Source organism: Asterias rubens, chromosome 7 (assembly GCF_902459465.1).
Source record: "Asterias rubens chromosome 7, eAstRub1.3, whole genome shotgun sequence".
NCBI classification, from domain to species: Eukaryota; Metazoa; Echinodermata; class Asteroidea; order Forcipulatida; family Asteriidae; genus Asterias; species Asterias rubens.
The window spans coordinates 16,035,457-16,061,414 of record NC_047068.1 but is presented as its reverse complement, the minus strand read 5'-3'; the positions used below and the strand labels follow the sequence as shown (position 1 = coordinate 16,061,414).

Here is a 25,958-nt window from a genome sequence, read left to right as displayed (position 1 = left end):
ATAATAAGTACATAAAACAGCCGTTTTGTTCATATCCCAAGTGATCGCGCCCTCAACGTGCTCATCTGTCATAATAATAAAAGAGAGCCTGCTGTGCAGAATCCCAACAGGTGGGTGAAATTGCTTCCGATTTGTAATGCTTTTTAATGATTAATTTGTCAATACCATTTAATTTGAACATATACGGTATATTTGCTTGCTTTTGCTCAACCCAATGAAATTGTTCCAGAAGAATTTGGTGTTTTTTAAATGTTATTACTAAGGCAAAATATTTTGCTAATAAAAAAAACTCGCTCACAAAAACTGACTACTGACATGGAGGAAGGAAGAGAAGGAGCTCGAACGAAGGGACTTCAAAAGTCGAACCCGTGGTACCGCAACCGTAACGACACCTCGTAATCACCCACATACCTTACACAGACAATGGGCGACCTGGCGTATGTGAGTTTGCGCGTGCGCACTTTGTTCTTCACTCAACTCAACTATGGTGTCGTATGTCGTATGGATATAATACAGAAAAACAACTTTTTTGAGACCTGATAAAAATTGTGTACACTTGTGCTCACCAAATCGAAAAACACAATTGAATACCAACCACCCTCGTGTGCTAATACCCAAATTTTGAACCACCGCTGGTGACCGGAAAGTCACAAAAAATGTAAAAATATGCCATGATGTTTCCGTGAAACACCACAAACGGTAAATGAAAACGTGTATATTCACAATTCTTGTCTCCAATGATTCAACTTTACACGCATGCAAGAGCGCAGACTGGCGGTACCACACGTTCTGTACAAAGAGATTTAATCCTACTCGTTAATCGGCCGTCCAGCTGGAGGTCTCATATCTTGTTCCACTGGCCAGACAGGGGCATTGTCAGAGTATTCTTTTGTTACTCTGCGGTTTTGCTGGTCGTTCGAGCTCCTTCTCTTCCTTCCTCCATGCTACTGAGCATCTCAACTAACTCAGTTTATCAGTGATAAAAATATGCCAGCCATACAAAACAACATGCCATGGTTAATCCAATGTCATACAATTGTAAAGAGCTTCGCAAGCTCATGAAGTATGTGGGTAAACACAATAAAATTATACCAACCAGAGATTATCTCAACACGTCACGTGCACCTTACTCATTACTGGCAATTACTGGTGCTGTGTGGTGGTGTGCCTCTGCTTATTTTTTGCTTAGTTTATATAGCATTAGCAGAACATTTTTATTCATAATTTTGCTTTTATAGTGCCAATACATTGGGGCCACATGTTGCACTGCACCGAAATCCTGGGTAAAAAAGTTTCTCTACAAAAAACAGTGCGAGTAACATTTAAATTTATGTTTGTTCATATTTTTACCTGATAAAAGAAGCTGAAATTAAATTGATTTTGTCTTCATGTCCATAACCTTTACTTAGTTAGGTGGGTCCGTAAAGAACAAAATGATGATGATTAGGCTCCTATTTTTATAATACTCATAGCCGAGGTGGCATTTATACTCCAGCCTCGTCACGGGCAACATCTCCTGCATTTGATAAATGGTCCACCCCATGCAAAAGCTACGGCTTAATCGGGCCGATACGCATGAATTCTTGCATACATGCGCAAACTGCGTGCCGATATGTGCAGATCCATGAAATTAGGCAAAGATTGGATATTGAGTAACCATAAAATATGATGTTGGATTTGTTTTAAGGTAAGGAAGGCTGTTTCTATAGTTTATCAATCTAGGAAATTAGCATTAAATAAAAGAGAAAGGGAAAGAGAACTAGGCTGCCATCTGCGACATTAATTTGTTAATATTTTGGCTTTGTTGTTAGTTTTTAAAATGTTGAGAATATTTTTTATTTTTTTCCGTTTTTAATGAAGACTTTAGACAGTTCTTTTTCACAGTATTGCGCGTGCTCAGACCTACGCACGCAATACTGAGAATGCTTGCACACACTTAGAGCCGCAAAAAAAGATTGTTGTCTGCTGCCGCCAGTGGCTCAAAAGTCTCCTATTGTGACTGTCCTTCTGGAAATTCAACACTTAAAATATGAACAGGTACATGAAAGTGGTATGTGGTCAATTTCCTAACCCTTAGTCTGGTGTCCTAATTCCAAAATTCTGAAATTATCACAACTACATGTACTTCAATGGATAAAATGTTTAGGGCCTACTGCTTGTAGTATTCCCCTTGCAGCTACGATGCTATTTCTTTGGTGGTGAGGTTGGGGCAGTGGTATCTTTCCTGACCTCCCACCTCTACGATCCTGGTTCGAATCATGTTGGGGGTGGGGGGGGGGCACACTATGGGATTGGGTTTCAGTCCCTATGTGACTGCAAGGGTTTCCCTGGAATATTTTTCTATTGTTTTCCTCAACATAAATTCATATTTTGGAGGTGAATTTATTGTGGAATTACCATGCTTTATTTTGTGTTCTTGTTGTAATTACCCATTCCTTGTATTTGGTTGTTACGTTTTTGTACATTGAATGGCATTATTTATAGGCTAATATAAATCAATAATTATTGATAATTAACACGGACAGAAAAGCCATGCTGCTTTTTTGTGTTATGTACGTATGCACGGATGGTGCTCAATCCATTACAAGAAAGTTCTCTCTGGTGTTTATGTTGGTTTTAAAAGCCCTTAGCTGTGCAATCTGAAGCATTGTGGTTTTCTTGTGATGTTTTTAATTGTGAATTTTTTGTTTGTTTTGGGTTTTTTTTTTTTGCTATTGAGCAAAATTTGTTTAGTCAGTGAAAAAATTACATACAAACCCTGAATTGGCCTTGAGTCAATTAAATCAGGAATGTGTTATAAACAGTTTAGTCAATTGATGCCATGGCCTTTGTTATATTTACTGGTATTTTTACCTCCACATGGTTAACCATGAAGGAATGCAAGGACTAATCAGGCTCAAATTTGGGAGAAAAATCCGTCTACATACAAGACCGAGGGTTTGTAGTAAAAAATGGTCATTATGTACTTGGACCAGAACTCTTTGCACCTGGCCAGAATTTGTAGTGTGGAGTACTGTCAACTTGGAACTGGCAGGTTCAAATCCAGCTCTACTCAATCTCAATGTTTCTTTCTTCACAACACTATTTTACTAATTACCCAATTAGTTTCCCTTGTGGTTTATTGCTTGATTTTTTAAGCTGTTTCAGCTGTGAAGGCCTTTTTTAATGTATAAAATATCCAAGCAACTAATATTAAGATGTGCACTCATGTGACATGGTGTTCTTGGCCTGTAATAGCAACAGTAATCAGACCGGCAGTACTTGAGGAATTATTTGCTGATTTGATATGACAGTAGGAAATGGGTCATGAAGGCCAAACTCATCCAATCATGATTAACGTAATTTTATCAGGAACGATGTTACATACAGTATCTGGAATAGTATTAGGGGCCGATTTTATACTCCCATAGTCCTGCTTAAAGCCATTGGACCCTTTCGGTAAACAGTGTTGTCCAAGGCCCACACTTTGTGTACCACAACTTCTATATCAAATAACAAACCTGTGAAAATTTAGGCTCAATCGGTCATCGGAGTCGGGAGAAAACAACGGAAAAACCCACCCTTGTTTCAGCGCGTTTCGCCATGTCATGGCATGTGTTTAAAATAAATCTGTAATTCTCGTTAACGAGAATTTATATTGTTTTGCTGTTTTCTCAAAGAGTAAAGCATTTCATGGAATAATATTTCAAGAGAAGTCTTTCACCATTGCCTTCTGTAAACCCTGTAAGTTATTTGTAAATCTGTGAACTTTTATTTTTTTTTCTGAACCGAAAGGGTCCAATGGCTTTAACGGTGAGCAAATTTTTGTGTTACCTGTGTACTGTAGCAGAAAAAAAATTGCTTTTAAAGCTTAACTGAATTTCACAGGTGAGCAAGAAAATTAGGTGGCCAGTTTGTGCCTTCTCCATGATTTGTTACATCTTAGTTTTTGTACAGTAAGCACCGGAAGGTAAGATACCTTTTTGTGTGCTAAAGGTTGGCAAAGCTATAAAATGGAGACTAGCACAAATTTGGCTGTTAAGCAGCTCTATGAAATGTGGCACAAGATTACATAAAACAAATTGAGACTTTGTTACATGTATGTAAGTAATGGTCCTATATCTTACATCTATTATATGACAACCCTTTTTAATTTGCAACTCTGCTGTTTACACAGCCGGCTAGCTCCTTGATAATGTCCAAGAAAATGAGGGTGCGGTAGCTGTTAATCTCATAGTGTAAATCCTCGTCATTGAAGTCTATTTAGTGTATAGTTTGTTTCGTTGTCTGATTTAGAATAAGTGACTGTGTCACTCTCGCCGGCACCGGGCAGAAGGATCTTAAATTAAATACACAGTCGGAGATAATTATCCCTGAATGTAAAGGGCTGACATAGAATTTGTCACTACACACATTATAGGTTGTTCACACGTGATATTACACAGTGTAAGGTCCGCCATTTTACGGGCGATGATACATCATTTTAGAAAGGCCTGCTGTGCATTATGCATTTATGTAAATATTAATGTCCAATGTATCATCACATTTATGAATGAACAGTAGGCAGTCACCCTACGATACGATAGAAGAGCTTTATTCAATGAGAGTCTCCATGAATTGGTATTCTATCTATGCTATGAGTTTTTGTAAGGGCATTCGTTTGTGTTTATCAAATGCTATATTATGAAAATGGTGGGTCCATATTCAGGTGTTTGGTGGTATAAATATTTTTGACTTAAAAAGCTGAAATTTGAACTGAGAGTCATTCGAAATGGTATTTTTGCAATTGTTGCAAATTTTGTGAGTTTGAGTATACTGAACAGTTACAATGTAGCAGCACTGTACATCCTTTTATTTTGTGTTTTTCTTTGAATTTATGTCATGGTCGTTGCTAATGGGATAGCGTTTTTAGAATGTAAAGTGAGGCTTTTGTTTTAGAGTATAAAGTGAGAGGAAGCATGTCTGTAAGGCACCTCTGTGGTTCAAGAAACCCATATGAGTTCTTGTCTTAATTATACCCTGTGGGTTATCGCAAAGCCTTTAGGAGCCCATGTTGTGGCGGGTAATGCAGTCGGCATTTTAATAAGGTTTTTGTGCACCGTTGGGAAGTTGTGAGTGCCACCCCTGATGAGGTTGGTTTCTCCTGTGTTTAAACTTAGGGTTTCCCATCACTGCTCTCACTGGGGACTTTTAACAAAAGGGAACAGCTGGGAAAAAGATGCAAAAATGTGCGAGTGTGGACATTTGATGCTGCTTGTGTTTTTGGGCAGTGTTTTTTAAAAAGAACTGCAAACCCAAAATTATCATTTTATTCTGGAAACATTATAAGGTCCTTTGTAGGCTCAGCTGTGGCATGGCTGTATTGTGTGGACATCTTCTAGTGGGGTCCACATTATACCTGTATGCTTGACAATGAGATGTTCATCATACAAATATCTAATAGGCTTGTCACACGATACAACTTTTACAGACAACTTCACGCGCTAATCTCTTTTGGTGCACAGATCTGGTCCACAAATATATCACCGTCATTGCAGCTCTCAGTTGTGGTGCCCTGTGCTTTTGCTGTGGTGCCCTTTGCAAGGTTCCTGTATAAATATATATTTCCTCATAAACGATGTGACCTATGTTTACATTCAATGAAAAAACACTGTATATGTCATGTTTCGCCGGCCAAAAAGAAACCTAGTCATGGTAAGATTGCATACACTTTCTAGCTGGCTGGCAAAGGTTTTGCCCGGCGGAATGCGCGCGAATCATGTTATGGTTTTCATGTGACATCAGAGGTCACATCGTCTATAGAGGAAAAAGCTGTGCACCTTCAATAGCGAAGTTCAAGGCCTGCAGATGCTTTCCTAGTCATTGACCAAGCTTTGGCCCGCACAGGTCATTGTCCACTGTAAGAGAAATGAATAAATTATTCTGTCATAGTGCCCGGTTCTGTAGTAAGGTGCAAGGAGCAGGTGACATTTACATGTCGGTCGTTCATCCATATTTGATGTGTTTGATTCTTGTGTTCATTAGGTGGAGGTTGCTCAACAGAATGAAGGCCAAATGCAATTCTGAAGCCATCTTTGTCATGGTCCCTGTGTCTGCTGTACATAAAAATGCTGATTGTCCTTATTTATACATAGTTTTGTTACGTTGATCCGAATACAACTGTCATCTTTGTCAAGTTCCCTGTGGGTGCGAGTCGTCACTTCATTGACATTTTAACAAGCTTTCACATCACTTTCTAAACACACATATTACATGTACCAACGTCCTTGATTTAAAAAAAAAAATTATAATTTGGGGGTGGCATGGGAATTTCAATGATTTCACTGAACACTTTTTCTTCTATTAGGCACACCTTCTGCGTATGAGAAAAATGTTCTCACCATAGCAAGAGTCTTTGGTTATGACAAAGTACATGTACATGTAATTGTTTCACACTACCATGGTGGTTTTGACATGGTTGCTATTTCTTTGGAGGAGGTCTGGATCTCTGTTAACAAATGCAAATTATAAGGGTTCATGGCTATTATTACTTACAATGATAGCTTCCACTCGATTGGAATTCGCTTCTTTTTTTTGCACCAGTGTGATTTTAATTACATGTACTTGTCTCTTGTTAACAATTAATGCACATTGGACTTGTTCTAAAAATATTGTCAGATCAGTTGAACAGTGATTACATTGTTTATGATGACATCCAATTTATTAAAACGTCTCATGGATAACAGTTCCATGAGATACATGTAGCATAACATGATAGCATCTTGAAAATCTGACTAGAGTAGACACTAAATTTGTGCACTCTTTCAAAAACTGAAGAACAAATTTGCTGTCCCTTTTGTTGTAGGCATGATCGACCTCATAGAAACCATTCAAGACGAAACCTCAATAATTTATCATTCAAGCAAAAGAAACCCTGCGGTCAAATAAATGTTTCAATTGCTGCAAAAACGTAGCATACAGTCCAGCAGGTATACATGGTCTACGTGATTGCAATATATTTTTGTTCAGTGTTGGTTCATCTGCTACACTACCTCTTTGCACTGTCGTCTATATTACAGTACCAAGTGCCTGCCGTCAAGGAGGATTGGTGTAGCTCGAACAGCTGTTGTCTTGTTTTTTTTCAATCAATACAGATTACAATTTATCGAAAGTGATAGTAATTTAAATCCATTTGCAGCACTAGTTGAATGCTTCATTGATTTAGTCTTGACCTTTAAGTTCTGGTTGATAAAATATGCAACAGATTTGCAATGACATGTATAGGATGACGCGTTCTATGTCTGCATCAAAGGGCCTGTGGGGTGATAGACGATGTGACCTATGTTTACATTCAAAACGCCCTCTGTTGAAAAAACACTGTATACGTCATGTTTCACCGGGCAAAAATACACGTAGTCATGGTAAGATTACATACACTTTCTAGCTGGCTGCCAAAACACAAAGGTTTTGCCCAGCGGCATGCGTGCGAATCATGTTATGGTTGTCGAGTGATGTCAGAGGTCATATGGTCTATACATGTAGGTTTGGTAATTACTCTGAAAAATTAATGGCAGTAAAGACTTACGTGGTAAGGAGTACATGTGCAACAGCTTTGGATGGTAGAGTGCGTTTTGAGATACATTTCACTTCACAGTGCTGTGGTTATGGAAAAAAATATCACTTTTTATCCCCAAAATGTTGAATATAAGGAGCGTTACCGTGGTATCGCTTCTCAGACTGTATTCCTATTAGGGATTACATGCTTTGGCGTATTTGTTCCAGATTTTTGGCAACCTTTAAAGGCTTTACCTTTTGGTAACTGTCAAAGACCAGTATCCTCACTTGGTGCATCCCAACATTGATGCATAAAATAACAACCAAAGTTGCAAGAAAACATTAAAAAGGTACACACTTGTTAGAATTGCTTTCTTTCAGATGCCTGAGAAAGGCATGTTTGTGAAAAAAAAAACCTCTTTCTCATTACTTGAAAGGATGTCATTTTCAACAATGTTTTACAGTCAATAGTCAGTGCTCGTTATCAAGTAAATTTTTATGCTCGTTAATTTTTAGAGTAATTATTAAACTATATACCCTCCATTTGAACTAAGCTTTTGGCTAATTGGTTGTTTTATGTGTAACATTTATTTTTTATTTTTTACTCTTTGCTGTTTTTCTCGATAGTGCTGATTTTTATACTGATTTTTGTAATGCGCTTTTGAACATTTTATGGTGAAATGCGCACAATAAATGTGGTTTTATTGTTATAATAAGACTAGCCAGTGTATAATTGCTAGTAAAAAGAGCAACATGAACGATATCGCAAGTACCACTTGTAAACTTGCCCTGTGGGATACTGAAAACTGCGCTACCTCTTCTAGTGTGTAAAATGCTCAACACATATGAACATTTTTCTTCCTTTCAATTGTGAATAATCAATTTTGTTAAATGTGTCCATGTATCTTTCAGGTTTTGAGCTTCATTTGACCATTAAAGTGGTTGTGATCGCAACCATTAAAAAACATCCATTGAAATGACAAGACACATTTTTAAAACCTGGGTCGCTAAATCTTCTTGGGGGCAGGTAAAATGCAAAATTATGGTGGGTTACTCTACAAAAAGCTTTTATTAGCACAAAGCATGAAGAAGAATGCACTGGTAAACACATCTTCTTCAAAGATGTTCAGTATGGTTATGACGGTATGGTTTTTATAAAAAAACCTAAAAAGCACAATATTTGTTAGACTAACACTCATCCATCAATGTTCTATTTAAGTTCCTGATGTCTTTATTTTATTATTTTTGTAGGAGAGATGAATTCGCAGAACTCTAATCTCAACATGAGGTTGACATCACTGGAGTAAATCCCAGCAACCCGACCAGGGTTCATCTTTGTCTGCTCTCATCTAAACCTCCAGTCTCGTCCAATCGCCATGTCTTTCTTGCTCAAAAAGTTCAGCGACTTCCTCGGCATCTCGGACCCCGAGTATGTCAGAGCACCTCCCCTGGACGGTGAGATTATCTACTGCAAGAACAACGTCTGTGTTCACCCTCCGTCCAATCTAGCTAAAACGGCCGAACACTACCCAGGTTACCTCACCCTTAGGTCCCAAGGTAACGGACACAAGGTTTCCTCCTTGATACTCACCTGGATTCCTAACTCCTCTCTGGATAAACCAAGGAGGCGCTCCCAAAGGAGCTCCTCTGAGACCTCCCCGGTTAAAGATACAGGAGGCAAGATAAATATTCAAGAGCATCTAGATCAGGAGCCTAATGATGTAGATGCCTCTGCGAAACAACTTCCTGTTGATGCTGGTTCAAACAATCATAATGATGACAGTTGGGAGGAGGGGCAAAATACATCTTCACAAGCTAATCAGTATTCTAGACTTGAATCTGATGTAGGGAGGTCCTTTGAAGCTGACCAAAGCACTTTGGACCAAAACGGCTTTGTGTCTGGAGACAGTTCTGACAACAAGGAAGATTGCTCTCCCTTGAAGACTTTTGATAAACAAGATGGTGACAACGATGTTGATGAGACAAATATAACAGACCCTCAGAGTTCTGTCTCTCAAAAACCAGATGGCACCCGAAGAGCAAGCAATGTCAGTGGCTCATCAGAGAGTGACAGCATCTCAACAGATGCCCAGCTGGCCCTCCTTCTAGGAGACAAAACCAGTCACAAGGAGCTGGAGAGGCCCCGGGATCTCAAGGTAGGCCCGTCAAACATGGAGAACAACTCCAACAACAAAGCCAAAGATGAAAGCCTCAGCTCCGCCTCTTCCAACCCAAGCTCCTTGCCATCGCCACTCCGAAGCCTGATGAGAGATCAGATGATCAGGGACATGCAAGACTTAGACTCTGAGGAGTGTGGGGCTAGTGTTTCTTCCTCTACCACTCCTACCACGTCCAACCCTGATCCTGGCTCCCTCCCCTCCAGCCCAGGGAATGAACCCTTTGACCCCTTCATGCCCCTCTATAACCAAAACACGCCCCCGTCACTTATATCTCCAGTCAGCCCCCTTGTCACTCATAACCTCACCTTTCCTGACAACTCGATCGAGTACATCTCCTTAGGATCCAAGTCGCCGCACTTGACTCCCAAGGAGCAGCTGTGTGGCGTGTTCTCAGTGGACCTGAGCCAGATGAGGTCTCTGAGGGTTTTCTTTAGCAGTGAGAACAGCACCAGCGGTCAGCTTGTCATCGCTAGCCAGGAGAGTCAGTACAAGATCCTTCACTTCCACCATGGCGGCCTGGAACGCCTGACTGAGGTGTTTGAACATTGGAGGTGCTGTATTAAACAGAGGAGTAAGGTGAGTGTTAGAATCTCTTCTTATCATTGAGAAGTCAAACTTGGTTGGTATCCGGCTACGGCTTTGACTGTTGCTAAGGAGGTTCTTTAATTCAATGCATGATGACACAGCATTTCAGCCGTAGCCGTAGCTATAGCCACTAAGTCAGACACTGCCCTAGTGAAAAAAAAAGAAATTAAGATTTACCAGGAATGTTATGTTTGAGTTTTATCACCTTCTGTTGGTATGCCTTGTTTGCAGCGCCTGCCTTTAAAGGGAAGGTACACGTTTGGTAATTAATTACTCAAAACAAATATTAACTTAAAAACTGAATTGGTAAAGAGCATTGGAGAGTTGTTGATAGTATAAAACATTATGGGAAACGACTCTCTCTGAAGTATTTTTGTTTTTGAGAAAGAGGTAATTTCTCACTAAGATAATAAAAGACTTCTAGCTAGTCTTTTATTCCTATCTGAAAGCACACAAATTCGTCCAACAAGGGTGTTTTTTTCCTACATCATTTTCTCGCAACTTCAAGACCAATTGACCCCAACCTTTCACAGGCTTGTTATTTTATGCTTATGATTGGATACACCAAGTGAGAACACTGGTCTATGGCAATTACCAAACGTGTACAGTGCCTTTAATTGAGAGATCATTCCCTTTACAAACCGCCAAAACATCAATCGTTTTTTTTCTACTGGCAAACAAGTGTGGGGGAGGGTCTCACAGGCCTGATTTCTTAGAAACATATAATGACGGTTCCAGTAAAAGACATTTCTTTATGAATGGTCTTACCCACAGAGTAAACTAGCCAGAGACAGCAACCACCTGTACCACAAATTTACCATCCTGCAGTCCCGCATGAAGCTGTCCGATTGTCACCCAGAGGAGGGCGTGTATGACGAGGTATCTGAGGAGATGTGGTGGTCCTACCTCAACGAGAGAGGGCAGGTGGATGACAACTATGAACTCAGAAAGGTAACGCCTACATCTTCACTTAATAGGTCATTTGATGTCAAACTTGGGATTTTGCTTGGTAAAATTGTTAGACTTTTTCCTGACTTCAGGATTTTTGACTGGTCTCTCTGCACTTTTCTTGAAAGAGGCAAGACTTTGTCTTTGTTATGACTAGACTTTCAGATACCTATTTTGAAATTATGTAGGGAGTTTGTAAGCCTCTAAACTGTAAAATTGTGTACATTCAGGGAACTTTTTGTTTCCACACCAAGAGAAAGTTGGCAGCAAATTTTCCAGATTTTCATTTTCATTCAATCTCATCCCTGGTTGTAGCTGGCTAACCACTCTGCAGCACAACAGACCATGGGAAATTGGTGTATATTGAAGTAACAATACTCTGACATTCTGACACAAGGTTCAGTATTTGTAAGTTGTTAAAGTTGAAAAGCTTCCTTGTGAAAGTGAAGACTTCATTTGCATTTTTTCTAGCTTATTTATTTATTTATTCATTGTCCCCCTTCAAGCAGATTCATGTGCATTTGAATAACCTTGTTCTCAATAAAATAGTCCTACTTTTTTTCAAGGGTCGAAATATTATGTCTCTGTGAGTATTAAAAGCTTGATTACATGTATACCTGAATTGACCTTTGGGCACATACTATTTGTCAATGATTTTCAGGCCATTTTTTTTGGCGGTATCGATGAGTACCTTCGGCGTGAGATCTGGCCATTCCTCCTCCACTACTTTGCCTTTGATTCCACCCTAGAAGAACGGAACGCCCAGAGAGGGGAGAAGAGGGAGGAGTACGAGGCCATCAAGCAGAAAAGGTATGTCATGACTAAAAGGGTTGCTTTAGGTTTGTACTCCACTACACCTCTGAAATACCCAAAAGAGGGTACATGAAGGAATATAAAGCCTTGAAGCAGAAAAGGTGGGTGATGATGCTCAGGTGTGGGTAAATGGGTGTAAAGGGGTGCTTTAGGTGTGCCTCATTCCCAACTATGCCTTCGAAGTATCCGAAGAGGGTGCATTATGGAATAAACCTATAAGGAGAAAAGGAGGCGACTACACTCAAATGGGGGTAAATGGGTAAAAAGCGGTTGCTTAGGGGTTTACTCCCCGACTAGATCTCTGAAGCACCCAAAGAGAGTACATGATGGATACTGAAGCCTTCAAGCAGAACAGTTGAAGGGTACAGAAAGTACCCAGTCCATCAGAGGGCACAGACATTACAATGTACCAAAACCCAGAAAGAGCACTTAAAGTACCTATACCCAGAGAAGGTACGTGTACATTGAAGCTCTGATAAGTATAATCAAAAACACTCTGTTATTTAAGAGATGTTAAATTTGCATCGGGGATAAAGAATATTATGTTTGTTTTTTTACTCATACACCGATGTGTGTTACATGTAGCTTGCAATTCTACAGCAGTGTCTTACCAACTAGACTACCGAGGTTGCCCGGTAGCTAGAGGCAGTTCGAATACTATGTTTTGGCAGCGGATACCGCAACGATATAAGAGATGTCAAATTTGCATCAGGGATAAAGAATATTAATTGTTAACCGGACTCAGGAAAGTACTGATTATAAACACACATCGTTGTATGGGTAAAACACAAAAATGAATTGCAAGGGTCGTGGGTTCGAATCCCACCCGAGTAACATGCCTGTGATATTTGTTCACAGGACTCGGGAAAGTACTGAGTATACAGTGCTAACACACATCGGTGTATGGGTAAAAACCAAAATTAATATTCTTTATCCCCGATGCAAATTTAACATCTATTACAAAAATTAATACTCTGTGATTTATTTTGAAAGGTTGACATTGAGTGAGGAAGACCAGGAGGTATTTTGGCGTAATGTTCAATGTACCGTAGACAAGGACGTGGTACGGACAGATAGAAGTCATCCCTACTTCAAGGGTGACAACAACCCTAATATTGACATCATGAGGTACGTCAGAATCCATGGTTGTTTATTGAGCCATCTGGGCTGTTCCAAACTCACGCAAAAATTTAAAACAAAAGTTGCATTGGTAAAGGATAGAGGTGACAAAAAAGGTTATAGAGTATGATCGTGTTTTGTGTGATCAACTGTATAGACCAATCCGACGAAACAAAATTGGTAGCACCCTCTATTGAAAAATTACCAACTGCGGTGTCTTTTTGTGCACAAACTGGCGCTGTGCTAAATACCTGTGCGCCCGGTGCGCCCCTGGATTTGTCTATACATGAAATAGCAAACCTGTGAAAATTTTGGATTATTCCATTGTGTGTGTCAGGAGAAAATAGTAAAAAACTATGCATAACTTTCAGCATGTTAACACACTGTCCTTTATTTTGGTTGTAACAGCCATAATCAGCTGTTCCATTTTTTAAAGGCAGTGGACACTATTGGTAGTTACTCAAAATAATTATTAGCATAAAACATTACTTGGTAACGAGTAATGGGGAGCTGTTGATAGTATAAAACATTGTGAGAAACAGCTCCCTCTGAAGTGACGTAGTTTTCGAGAAAGAAGTAATTTTCCACGATTTTGATTTCGAGACCTCAGAAAAACAAGCATCTGAAAGCACACAACTTCGAGTGACCATGTCGCGACAGGGTGTTTTTTTTTCTTTTATTAATATCTCGCAACCTCGACGATTGATTGAGCTCAAATTTACACAGGTTTGTTATTTTATGCATATGTTGAGATACACCAACTGTGAAGACTGGTCATTGACAATTACCAGTAGGGTCCAGTGTCTTTAAGGTTTTAAGATACAGTTTTCTTAAACGTGACTCCACTTTTTCATGAAATACTCCTTTCAACCGTAACAACTGTTTTGTGTAGGAGACTTTCACATCTTAAAACCCTGGTGTAAAATAAATAATAATATTTGAGAATTTGAATTAATAAATTGTAATGGTTGCAGGGATGTTTTACTGAACTTTGCCATCTACAAGCCGGCCATGGGTTACACACAGGGTATGTCGGACCTTCTCGCTCCCGTTCTCGCTGAGCTTCAGGATGAGGCAGACGCCTTCTGGTGTTTTGTTGGCCTCATGGACAATATTATCTTTGTCAGCTCGCCGAAAGATGAAGATATGGAAAAGCAGCTGGTAAGTGTTCTTTTGATGATTGCTAAAATTTATACTAAATGTCCTCCTGCTGACAGCTTAGAAGAAAAGTGATGAGCAAATATAATTTGATGTTGCGAACTGCTTACCAACCAAAAACTCCTATGGTATAGATGCAAAAAGTAATTAATTGACCGACGTTTTGACCCATGCAAAGTCTTTCTTAAAAGGCTAAAACCTTTTACACTTTTTTTTCTTATACCTTGTGGACTAGTTTTGACTCCACAAAATGGTGGACCATTGTAAGTTCACAAAGTAAAAAGAAAACCACACAATTTCAAGACATATAATTTTGTGTGGATCACTACTAATGCTTTCAGATGCTTATTACAGCCCAAAGTGCCCAATTCAAGGCAACGTGTCCCCTAGAAAGTATGTGTTGCGTTATGTGACTTGCCAATAACTTGTGAACTTTTCAGTTCCATGAGCATCATGCCTGATGGATACCGGCGCTGTACAAGTGTTCCTTATTATTATTTTTATTGTTAATAACAATGGTGTTTGTGTGGATGGCATTCCAGGGTTATTTGAAGGCTTTAATGAAGCTGATGTTACCTGAGTTCTGGAGTCATCTTCTCACACTCACTGATGCTATGGATCTTCTCTTCTGCCACCGGTATGTAAGAGTCTCATCTTCATGGTTAACCCTCTCTGTCGAACCACTTAGTATCATCCACTGTGGCTCTGAATAGTAGATCATTATTCCATGCATCTACACATATGTACACAGTCAACCCTTGCACTGCCTGACCATTAAATATCATCCACTGTTGTTTCAAATGATGTTAAAGGCACTGGACACTTTTGGTAATTGTCAAAGACTAGCCTTCACAGTTGTTGTATCTCAACGTAAGCATAACATAACAAACCTGTGAAAATTTGAGCTCAATCGGTCATCGAACTTGCGAGATAATAATGAAAGATAAACACCCTGATAAACACCCTGTCACACGAAGTTGTGTGCGTTTAGATGGTTGATTTCGAGACTTCAAGTTCTAAATCTGAGGTCTCGAAATCAAATTCGTGGAAAATTACTTCTTTCTCGAAAACTATGGCACTTCAAAGGGAGCCGTTTCTCACAATGTTTTATACCATCAACCTCTCCCCATTACTCTTCACTAAGAAAGGTTTTATGCTAATAATTATTTTGAGTAATTACCAATAGTGTCCACTGCCTTTAAGCAAATTGTGTTCACTTTTTCCTTTTTGTTTAATTTGTTAAATTTCTGTTCAATTGTTTGAATATATTTGAATATTTCAAAAATTTGATGACTAATATTTTTTTATATTTGTATTATTTTTAGTTAAGTTACTTTATTACTTCTTTGTCTGGTTTGCTGGCATTACTTTCAGGAGATCCACTCGATTTTAATTTAGCATGCATTTGGTAATGGGGTACTGTCAACAGGGTTTTACTTTGTACAGTCTTGTGCAATATACTTTTAACGTATTTATATTTTTTAAATATCTATTTTGTAACCTGCTTTTTTCTTACCCTGTGAAATAATAAATGAAATGAAATGAAGTAAAAAGCGCTTTGAGACCCTCAAAAACGAAGTGCTATATAAAAAACTAGTTGTGAATATTATTATTATCTCTTTTGCAAAGCTGGATCCTACTTTGTTTCAAGAGAGAGTTTAGCGAGCTGGAAGCGTTGAGGATGTGGGAGGCATGCTGGGCCCACTACCAGACAGATTACTTCCATCTCTTCATATGCCTGGCAATTATAGCTGTGTATGGAGAGGACATTGTACAACAGGTAAATAAATAGTAGACAAAATTCAGTACAAATTCTTTTTGTATCTTCAAATTTTAGCTGCCATGTTCTATTTTAATGAATAAGTAGGCCTACTGGTAATTTTGGTTTGTGGCTACTTTGCCCACTACCAGACAGACAATTTCCATCTCTCCATAGACCTGGCAATCATGGCTGTGTATCATGGCTGTGTATGGAGAGGACATTGTACAGCATAATTTTAGTGGACAGAATTAAGTACAAATTCACAGAGGTGCAAACTCTCCTCGATTCTGCAGAAAGTTCCCTCTTCTTTTTGTGTCTTCAAAGTTTTAGCAAGCATATTCTATTAAAATAAATAAGTAATTTTGGTTCTTGCTTAAAAGTTTTCTGCTTAGCAAAAAATAAGCAGGAAACCAGCCCAAAATGGTACATATGTTATGTTTGGTTTGGCTGGTAACTGTTTTTCCTAGTAAGCACACAACTGCTGGTGCTGAAGCAACTCTATAAAATCAGGCCAAGCTGACCGCAAAGATGACCTTTCTAGCAGACAGTAATTAACGATAACAATAACAACTGTTTATTCCTTGCAGAAACTGCCTTCTGATGACATGCTCCTCCATTTTAGTAATCTTGCCATGCAGATGAGTGGAGATCTTATTCTCAGGAAAGTAAGAAACAGTTTATTGTTTCAACAAAAGCACAAAGCTTTGCATTTAAAAAATATATAACTGTACTTGAAACATACCTATTTAGTCGTTAAAAAACCTAACAAAACTCATAATTATTCTCCTGGTTCAATGGAGCCAGGTTATTCCATTACTTCATCTGTTACTTTGACTGCCTATTCCTTATCGTTTTATGTGTGTGCAATACTATTGTTTTTTAAATTGTTTTACTCCATTGTGCTGACTTCTTATGATATTGTACTTTTTTGTAATGCACTTTTGAACATTTTTATGTTTGAACGGGCACAATAAATGCATTTATATTAATATAATTCAAATTATCCCACAGTAGAATAAAAAGCAAGACAAGCTCTCAAAGAACAAAATCTACACAGCAAAGTAGATATACTAGAAATGGTATTAATTACCAAAACATAATTTACATTATTATTTTGAATATTAACATTTATTATTATCAGGGATGAGATTGCTCAGACTTTTGGCTGAGTTCAGACTTTTTATGTCGGCCTGGTAAAGAAAATCAGAGAATATTTTTTCCCACAAATAAAGAAATCCTGCTCATTGGTCTACTTCTCTAGTGCTTTGGATACTGTTTCCAAAAACTCCTTGGAATCTATAACCCCAGGGGTTACCAAGCGGTAGAAATGGCATCATTTCATCATACCTTTGAACTTGTAACGAGAGTGTCAGACTTTCCGTTATTAATGACTCTCACCCCTGTATTTTGAACAACAATACTTCATGGAGGCAATGAAGACAGTTGCATTGGTGACCTTGAAAAGCTCCAGTCAAATGCCCTTTAAAGCCCCTTAACTGTGTTAACCAAGGAGAACATGCCTAGGTGCCCTTGCCCTTTCAAAAACAAAGCATACAGGCCTGGAATAATGTGTGTTTAGGGATTTATTCAATTGAATTTTTTGGTTACATTTTACATTCCTGTATTAAGTGTGAATGATGTCATTCCCCCGATACCCTTGGATGTGGTTTCATGCACATGATCACTTCATTGTGGTTAGTTTATGGACCACCTGTTCACTATGTTTATTTGTATCATTATTTTCAATGGTCACAGCTGGTCTGTTTTAAAATGTTAATTGATCATTATCTATTTGTGTCTTTATTCTAAAGTCTTAGCTGCAGGATATTTTATAACGTAGTAATGCAGGGTATTTTTGTTCATGGTTTTAAGTTTTGCTTCATAAATGCTGTTTATTCTTTAAAAAATTAAGGCATCAATTTCCTAGAGCCACCTTAGCAGGCAATTTTCTTAGCAATCTTCTGCTTAGCAAAAACTAAGCTATGGATACCAATCAAAGATGGTACAATTAAATGTATTTTGGCTTGTAACCTAAATCTGGTGAGCAGAATTGCTTTGTGCTTCGGTACATTTTGTGTTTTTATAGCAGCTCTAGATATGAAATTGGGCCAGGTTGTTAAAACCACAGTGCAGCGTGTCTCATGCTCTACTCATCAATCTGCTAGTATTTTCACTATGAATGAAGCAACCTTTCTGCTATTATTTTACCCAAAATTTTAGGGGATTTTCCAATAATTTAGTTTTTGATATATTCTTTCTCGACAGGCTAGAGGTCTCCTCCATCAATTCCGCCTGCTTCCCCGCATCCCGTGTACCCTGGACAAACTCTGTGAGACTTGCACCCCGGGTATGTGGGATAGTGGCCACACCCCGGAGGTTGAATGCGTGGGCCTCGGGGTTCACGAAGAGGGCTACATCTGCCCTCATATCAGGTGAAATAAATGTTCAAAATTATTTCTGAGGTTTTCTCGGAAGACGAAGAAAGAAAACATTTTCACAGAAAATGTCAATGTGTATAGCAAATGTTTATTTATTTATTTATTTGTTCATTCATTTTTAATAATGAATACTTGTGTTGTGTGGAAGGGAATGACTGTTCTGTTGAAGCGTAAGTTTTATTTCATTAATCTTTTCGACATTGGGTAATTGAACAAGTTCAGGTAGTACTGTGGGACAGACTGTTTTCACAAAAGACAGAGAAAAGTACGGACAAATATTTTGTTTTGAACATTTGTTGTGTAAAAAACCTGAAATCTCTGATGAGTTGTGGTGGTTCTGAAAATCAGTGGTGGTGTAACAAGTAGACGCTTCAAACCGCATGCTCTGATTTTATTTGGGAGTAATCTGGACTCTGAAATGCATTTGGAAAACATTCTACTTAAGTACATCTCTGATCCGTTTGGTTCGTTAAATGAATTCAAGATAATTATTTCTAAAACCAGATATGAAATATTTTAAAAGTTTATTGTGTACATTTTATGTTTACTCAGTATTTTATAAGGACCTCTTGAATATACAAATATGGGTAGCTTTATAAGGTAGATAAGATGGTATTGTAAATGTTCTTATTTAGATGAGTGATCTTTGCAGGTCAAAGGTCATTCTTAGAATCCTGGAACCCCTTGCAGAAACCTTGTTCCTAGTGGTGTACAATCACGCAGCCTCTCTTTCCAGAGTGTCTTTCTCAATCAAAGTCCCTGGAAGTGTGACTTTGAAGTATTCAAATATATTGGATATTATAATTAGTCCTGTGGTCGATCTATTTTGTGGATATTATAATTAGTCCTGTGGTTGATCTATTCTGTGTATGCAAACTATACAGCACACTGTCTAAAGACACAACAAATCATAGAGCAACTGATGTTTTCTAAATCTTTGTTATCTTGTGATACCTGTACGCCTAAAAAACTGAATGCAGTTTAATTAGGGTGACCACTTGAAAATGTGATTCATTTGAAGTGTATTCATGGTATTGCGTCAAAATTTGTGCATTATTGAATCACTTTTCTTTCTCTTTTCTTGACTTTTGTTGGATTGCAGCTCAGCTGGAAAGTTTAAACATGTGGGTATACCTTGAATACTATGTACAACGTACATGTACCCTCTCAGTTCTTTTTGCATGAGTCCTGACCTTTGTACACTTCATCCACCAAATGTAGACTTGTCAAATTTAATCCAAAATGTAAAACTGAATCGGACTTTGCACAATCTAGTGATATTGTACACTTACCATGCTTACAGCCATCTTGTATTCTCTTCAGTAGAAAAGTTGTCTTATTAAACTGTAGACGTCATGTCCAAATTGGTGGTTATGGCTACAGCTTTGGCTGGGTCACCAGGACAACATGCATTGAAGCATAGGCTCTTAGCAACAGCCATAGCCACAAATTCGGACAACGACTACAAGCTGGAAGCAAAAAGTAGTCTGGCACCTGTGATGTGCCTACCAGCGCTCTTTCTTGTATGTAGGAATACGAGTAGTAAGACCAAGGCAATGTGATAAAACTGGTAGACAGGACACTAGAAATGCAAATTCAGTCACATTTTTATGAGTAACAGTACACCATTCATAGACTGTAAGATCTAGATAAAACAAACAACACCAATTGGTATCAGCTATGACATGATGGTCCATATTACACTTTTACTCATTTTTACCTGAGGTACATGTACAGTACATCCATGTATCACAGCTAAGCAGACATTCAGCATATCACTGCGCCTGTCCAACCTTTCCATTTGACCCACTATAACACAAGCAGTTGTTGATGATTGTCTTTAGCAATGGATCTTGAGGCCTAAAAAATTCAGGTGTAGAGTCGATTTTGTGAAACTGTTTAAAGAATGAAACTGTTCAACTACTTTTAATTTGCTTTTTAGTATAAATATCCACAGTTGCACTCTGTTTTGGTTTTATGATTTATCACACTAACCCAATCATGATTTTGCATTTGCCATATGCCAACAATGTTTTAACTCAAACAGGCCTGAAGTTACATGGATGTCATACGTGTAGATGCCATGTCCTTGGTTGATGTGTTCTTGGCTTTGGCATTCCTTTAAATATTTCCTGTAGATTTTTGCAACATTTTCAAAATGAAAATCGCGATGCCCTCTCAAAGATAGTATTCCAGGCCTGTGTTTGTATTGATACATGCAGTGATTATGTATGGCTGTGTCTGGATTGGCGGCTGCAGCTTCATGGACATGCCAACAAGCCTTGAAGCGTTGGATGTCTTTACTAATAGCCATAGCCGCAGACGCCTATTCGGACACAGCCCCACGTAGTGTTAGGAAAATAATTGTTTATGAAACTAACACGCATTCAAAAATTTCTTTACTAATAGCCATAGCCGCAGACGCCTATTTGAACACGGCCCTACTTAGTGTTAGGAAAACAATTGTTTAGGAAGCTAACACACATTCAATTTTTTTTGTTTTTTTAACATTGGACCTAGCCGGCTTGAATTCTCCACACTTAATCATCTCCTCTTGATTGTTCAACAATTCACACAGAGTTTTTAGCTTCAATCTAATGTCAGACCTGCCAACTCTCCTTGATTCTGCAGAAAGTTCCCTGAAAATTAACCAATCATTCCATGTTTTGATGAACAAATTTGATAATCTCCCTGATTATGGAAACTCATTCTGTTGAATGTAACTCTACACAAAATCTGTTGTACAAAATCTCCCAGATCGCAAGATTCAAATGTTGGCAGCTTTGTAATGTTAGTTGCTTGGACCTGTACTGAAACTTACACAGCACTTCATCTGGCAGTACAACTAACACACAACTTATCACATCTTGCTGTTCATTTCACAAGCAGGAAGCAAGATTTTGATGTTTGTGCTTTTAGTAATAACAGCTCATCATTGTTGAAAATAGTGTGCAATATTTATTTGTTGTCCAAATCTTCCTTTATTCTCATACTCCTCCTTTGCCAAAATTTGTGGAAAAAGTTGATGTATTGTTTTGGTTAGTTTTTATTTTTGAACTGTGTCTGGCGAAGAAGTGTTCATAAAGTGTAACCCCTCAGCAATATTGACAATGTTACTCTCGAATAGTTATGATCAAAATGTCCTCCAGTATCTGTTCGTTTAAAGGTTGGTGAAAAAGCAAACTTTACTGCATCAGCGGGGTTTGATATGTCAACTGGGCTACCAGCCTGAATCCAGGAAATTTAGCAGGTTCCATAACTGGGTTTAAAAGGGCAAAGGGTGTGCCATGGCTAAGCGGTTAAGAGCACCAGACTCAATCTCTGGTGTTTTTGATGAGCAGAGTGTGGGTTCAAGTCCCGGTCCTGACACTTGTGTCCTAGATACTTTACCCTTTACTATAAAATGCAGATTTATAGTGCATTAGCAACTGCTGAATTTAAAAAAAAATTGTCACCAACAAAATTGCTTGTTTTTTTTTCTGTAATCCTTTTTAGGAAAGAACACAAAACTTTTTCTACAATTTATACTGTCTACCTTCAATTTCTAATATTTTTTTTTTTTTAAAGTTCACTTGCAAGCATTAGATTTGGATACCATCACTTAAGAGCGATTTTGTATTCTTTTAACCTTTGGTTTGGACGAGCTATGGCACCACCCTCACTATTGATTTATATTGAGTTGAACACTACAATGATTTCTTTTGTATCACTTTGCACAACATCCTGCAAGAAGTGTTTGCCAAAAAAGCACACTAACAAAGGTCAAAGAAGGGCTCCAAGGTCAAATACTTTTTCGTGATGCACTTAACTTAAAAAAGATAGAGTCCTCATGAAAGTGGGTTGAAAATAACAAGGCTCTTACCTCTTGTTAAAATTGTGTAAAATGTCAATTTATTTTACACTCTTTCCAGAGTGAAATCGGAACATGACATCAACAAACAGCAAAAAACAAATGGGTCTCAAAATTGGTTCCAGGGAGAATTTTTGCACCTGGCAAAGATCAAAATCAACGTTTTTATTAAATATCAGAGTAATGCAGTTTTTTTAAGCTCAAGTTGAGATTTGTAATTTGTTCATTATTTTTATAAGGACTCTATCTACAATTGGAAAATAAGGGGATACAAAACTGAATTTGACCTTGGAGCCCCTCTAAAAATAACTTATAAATTGTTTTACGTTACTTTGGTTTGCATTTTGTTCACTTATTGTCTTTTTTAATGACACATAGAGGCAATGTGTACGTGTAGAAAAAGACGTAACTGTGGTAGGAGATTGGCCCAAAGGGACAACCTTGCCAACTTCACTCAATAAATATAGACCCCTCGCATTGGTTGCTCTCACTGCTGGGGTCAATCAATGGAAATGCGCGTGTATGCAACGCGCAACTCTCAGCCAATGATAGGTCTTCATTGACCTCAGTGAGGGCGCTGTTTTGCTTGTATTCATAGTACATTTTATCTGACTGATATATAAAAGTATATGAAAGCGTATACCACATTTGCTAGGTCAATTTTTGTGCTCATTTTGGTTTTCCACAAGGGAAACTGACTGGGTAAATTTCATTCTATTTTGAGTGAATAGAGAAAAGTTTATAGCTTGATATTTTAAATAAAAAAGTCGCACACCCTTCAGGTTGTATTATAAGCTTGGGTGAGAACCTTAGTTATATGGAACTTGCATATATTGCAGGCTGGAATCTGTTTGTCAAACAGTGGATGATATTTAGTGGTCAGACAGTAGGAGGGTTGACTGTACTGTAGAGATGTATTTAGCATGTGGTAGTATACTGCATGCTGGCATCTGTTATTCAAACAGTGGATAATATTGAATGATCCAATAGTAGGAGGGTTGACTGTGTGCTGGTGTGGTAGATGCATTCACCACTTGGTAGCATGCTTATGGTGGCATCTATAAAAACAGTTGATGATATTGGATGGTTGGACAGTAGAAGGGTTTGAATGAAGTTGTAAAAAAAAACAATTAGTATATTTATATCTTTCTTGTACAGCTTAATCAATATTTAGCTATTTATATCATAGAATTTAGTACTACATGTGTCTAACACTTTATATGAACCAATTAAACAAAAATATGGTGACTTTCAGTTCAACTGTGACATTTTTAGGTGAAAATGTAATGAAAAACTATACTGTGTGCTTATAATTTACTAATTAAAGGAAATTACACTGTTGATAAATGCCCTGAAATGTTTCCTTTTAAAATACACCTGAATTGTTATCTGAATTTCAGTACCAGACCTGGTGCTGGCCAGATGAATTGTCATATTGAAGAAAATTTGATAAATTTTAAGTTTTTCGCTTTTAGCTTTTGAGAAAGACTCTGCTTCGGTTAAAACATTAGGCCACTAACTTTTTTTAATTTTATTTGGTAAGCAGTTTGCAACAACTGAACTCAATTTTAAATTTTTGTTAAAACACTCCACGAACCCCAATAATACATCCTGTGCACCTCCAGTTTGGTCGAAAGGCCATGACAATGTCACAAACCTAGCCGCTGCCAAATTATGCCTTGCAAACAGTACTGTGAAGAAACATGAAGATAGTACTTCAGAACAAGTATTATTTTTAGTTCTGAATTAATTTTGATTTTATTAGTGTACTCGCAAAATTGGGGCCAAGTTACAAAGCTGCTTAAGCAGACAATTTTGCTTACAAATTTTGTGCATGGCACTTTAAGCAGGATACCAGGTATATGAAATTTGGCCCCTTAAAAAGTAAAAGACAATCTTCCATTTAGAGTATTTACCTTCCTCGAAGTTCCAAGATCAATTTTTCTGTGTAATTCACTGAAGATCTCTGTGTAGTAATTATATAGTGCTGAGCACTGCCTTTTAAAGAAAAATTCTGAATTTACATACTATATACTTTATAACTTTTCAATTCTGATCGATGTGTGTACAGTATAACGCTGCTATATTTATAAGAAAATATGTCTTTCTTAACTATTGGTTGATCTGTTAGGCCCTGCCAACCTGGGGTGCGTTTTGGCAGTCGTAACCATGACTGTTTCGGTCATTGTCAAGTGGTTAACCAAAGGCTAATTCAGCTGAAACAGTTGTTGGGTATGACCGCCAAAACCCACCCCTGTCTGTTAACGACACCCATGTGGGTACGACAATTGTGTCTTACCATACACCCACTACATGGGGTGTATTTTTGTGGCTGTAATCTTAGCTGTTTTGGTTGTACTTGCTATTGGTTGATCACTATAGCCATTGTCTGAGACAGTTATTGGTTTTGACCGCGAAAACGCACCCATGCAAAAGGCATGCCGCTGCAATCAAATGGCAGAAACCTGTTTACATTTTGTTATGGGATTTTAACAAATGAGAACTTTGTAGGGTTTCTGGATAGATGTTCGTGGTTGTGATTGGTCAATGCATAAGGAGGCGGCGCTTAATGGATCGTTTTTTTTTATCAATGTCAATTTCATGTGTGCTGCATGAACGCAACGATTATTATTAGTATTATTGTTATAACCTTGATGATAGTGTGGCATTTTATATTTTGATGCTGTAAAAGAGTGTGTCCTGTCACCTGGGTGCAATTTCATGGTACTGGTTACTGCGTTACGCCTGATTCATACTTCCTGGGAATGCGAAGTGAATTTTGGCGATGCAATAATGGGTATGCGCTGTTTTTCCAACTGTGACACAAGAAAATTTGCTTTGCAGGAAGTATTCACAGGAAGTATGAACCGGGCTTTATTTTGTACTTAATGGCCAATAGAATCACATACTTTGTGAATGTCGTAAGCGCAGAACTCCATGGTCTGCAGTGCCGTTATATTCGGCCCAGTTCTTTTGCTATTAGTAACTTTATAGTTTTTAAAAGTCTATCCTATTCACAAACCATTTTAATCCAAGTTTTGCACCTTGTTAAACAAAGGGCCATAAAAAAACATGAACACCCAAGATCCTACAGTGGACGTTCCTTTGCTATTGTATAAACAAGGAAAGGACATTCTTAAAATCATTTCTATTTCATACATCAACTTTACTATAAAAGAATAACTGTGCTTGAGAAAATGCTTCCGTCAAAAGAAAAATCATATACTTTCAAAATCATGGTAAACATTTTGGGTATGTGCATTTTGTCCACCAAACATCTCAAGATTCTGCTTTGTGTTGAAATCTGCTGTTAATGGCTGCACACACTTTGTACTTTTTTGGCGTATCGTGGTTGAGCGAGTGAGAGCACCTGACTCAAGCTCTGGTGTTTCTGATCAGCAGATTTTGGGTTTGAGTCCTGATCATGGCACTTGTTTCCTTGAGCAAGATACTTTACCATAATCACTTTGTCCTTTGGATGGGACATTAAGCTGTAGGTTGCATGGACTAGGATTGGTAGTGCATTACAAGAGCCCATAGCACTTATCATGGAAGAGTAGAGGTTAATCCTGGTAATACTGTTGTTTCTTTGC

General features: G+C 38.1%; 1 protein-coding gene across 1 annotated transcript; it reads left to right on the top strand.

The window, feature by feature from the left end:
* Positions 1–89: 89 nt before the first annotated feature.
* On the top strand, positions 90–25,809 carry LOC117293148 (TBC1 domain family member 16-like). The gene is made up of 11 exons (XM_033775385.1): positions 90–110; positions 8,764–10,268; positions 11,052–11,228; positions 11,887–12,035; positions 13,032–13,166; positions 14,132–14,318; positions 14,858–14,952; positions 15,945–16,095; positions 16,665–16,742; positions 18,343–18,509; positions 19,618–25,809. Exons 2-11 carry the CDS (start codon positions 8,889–8,891, stop codon positions 19,652–19,654), a joined length of 2,556 nt encoding a protein of 851 aa, XP_033631276.1. The 5' UTR covers positions 90–110; positions 8,764–8,888; the 3' UTR covers positions 19,655–25,809.
* Positions 25,810–25,958: the final 149 nt, after the last annotated feature.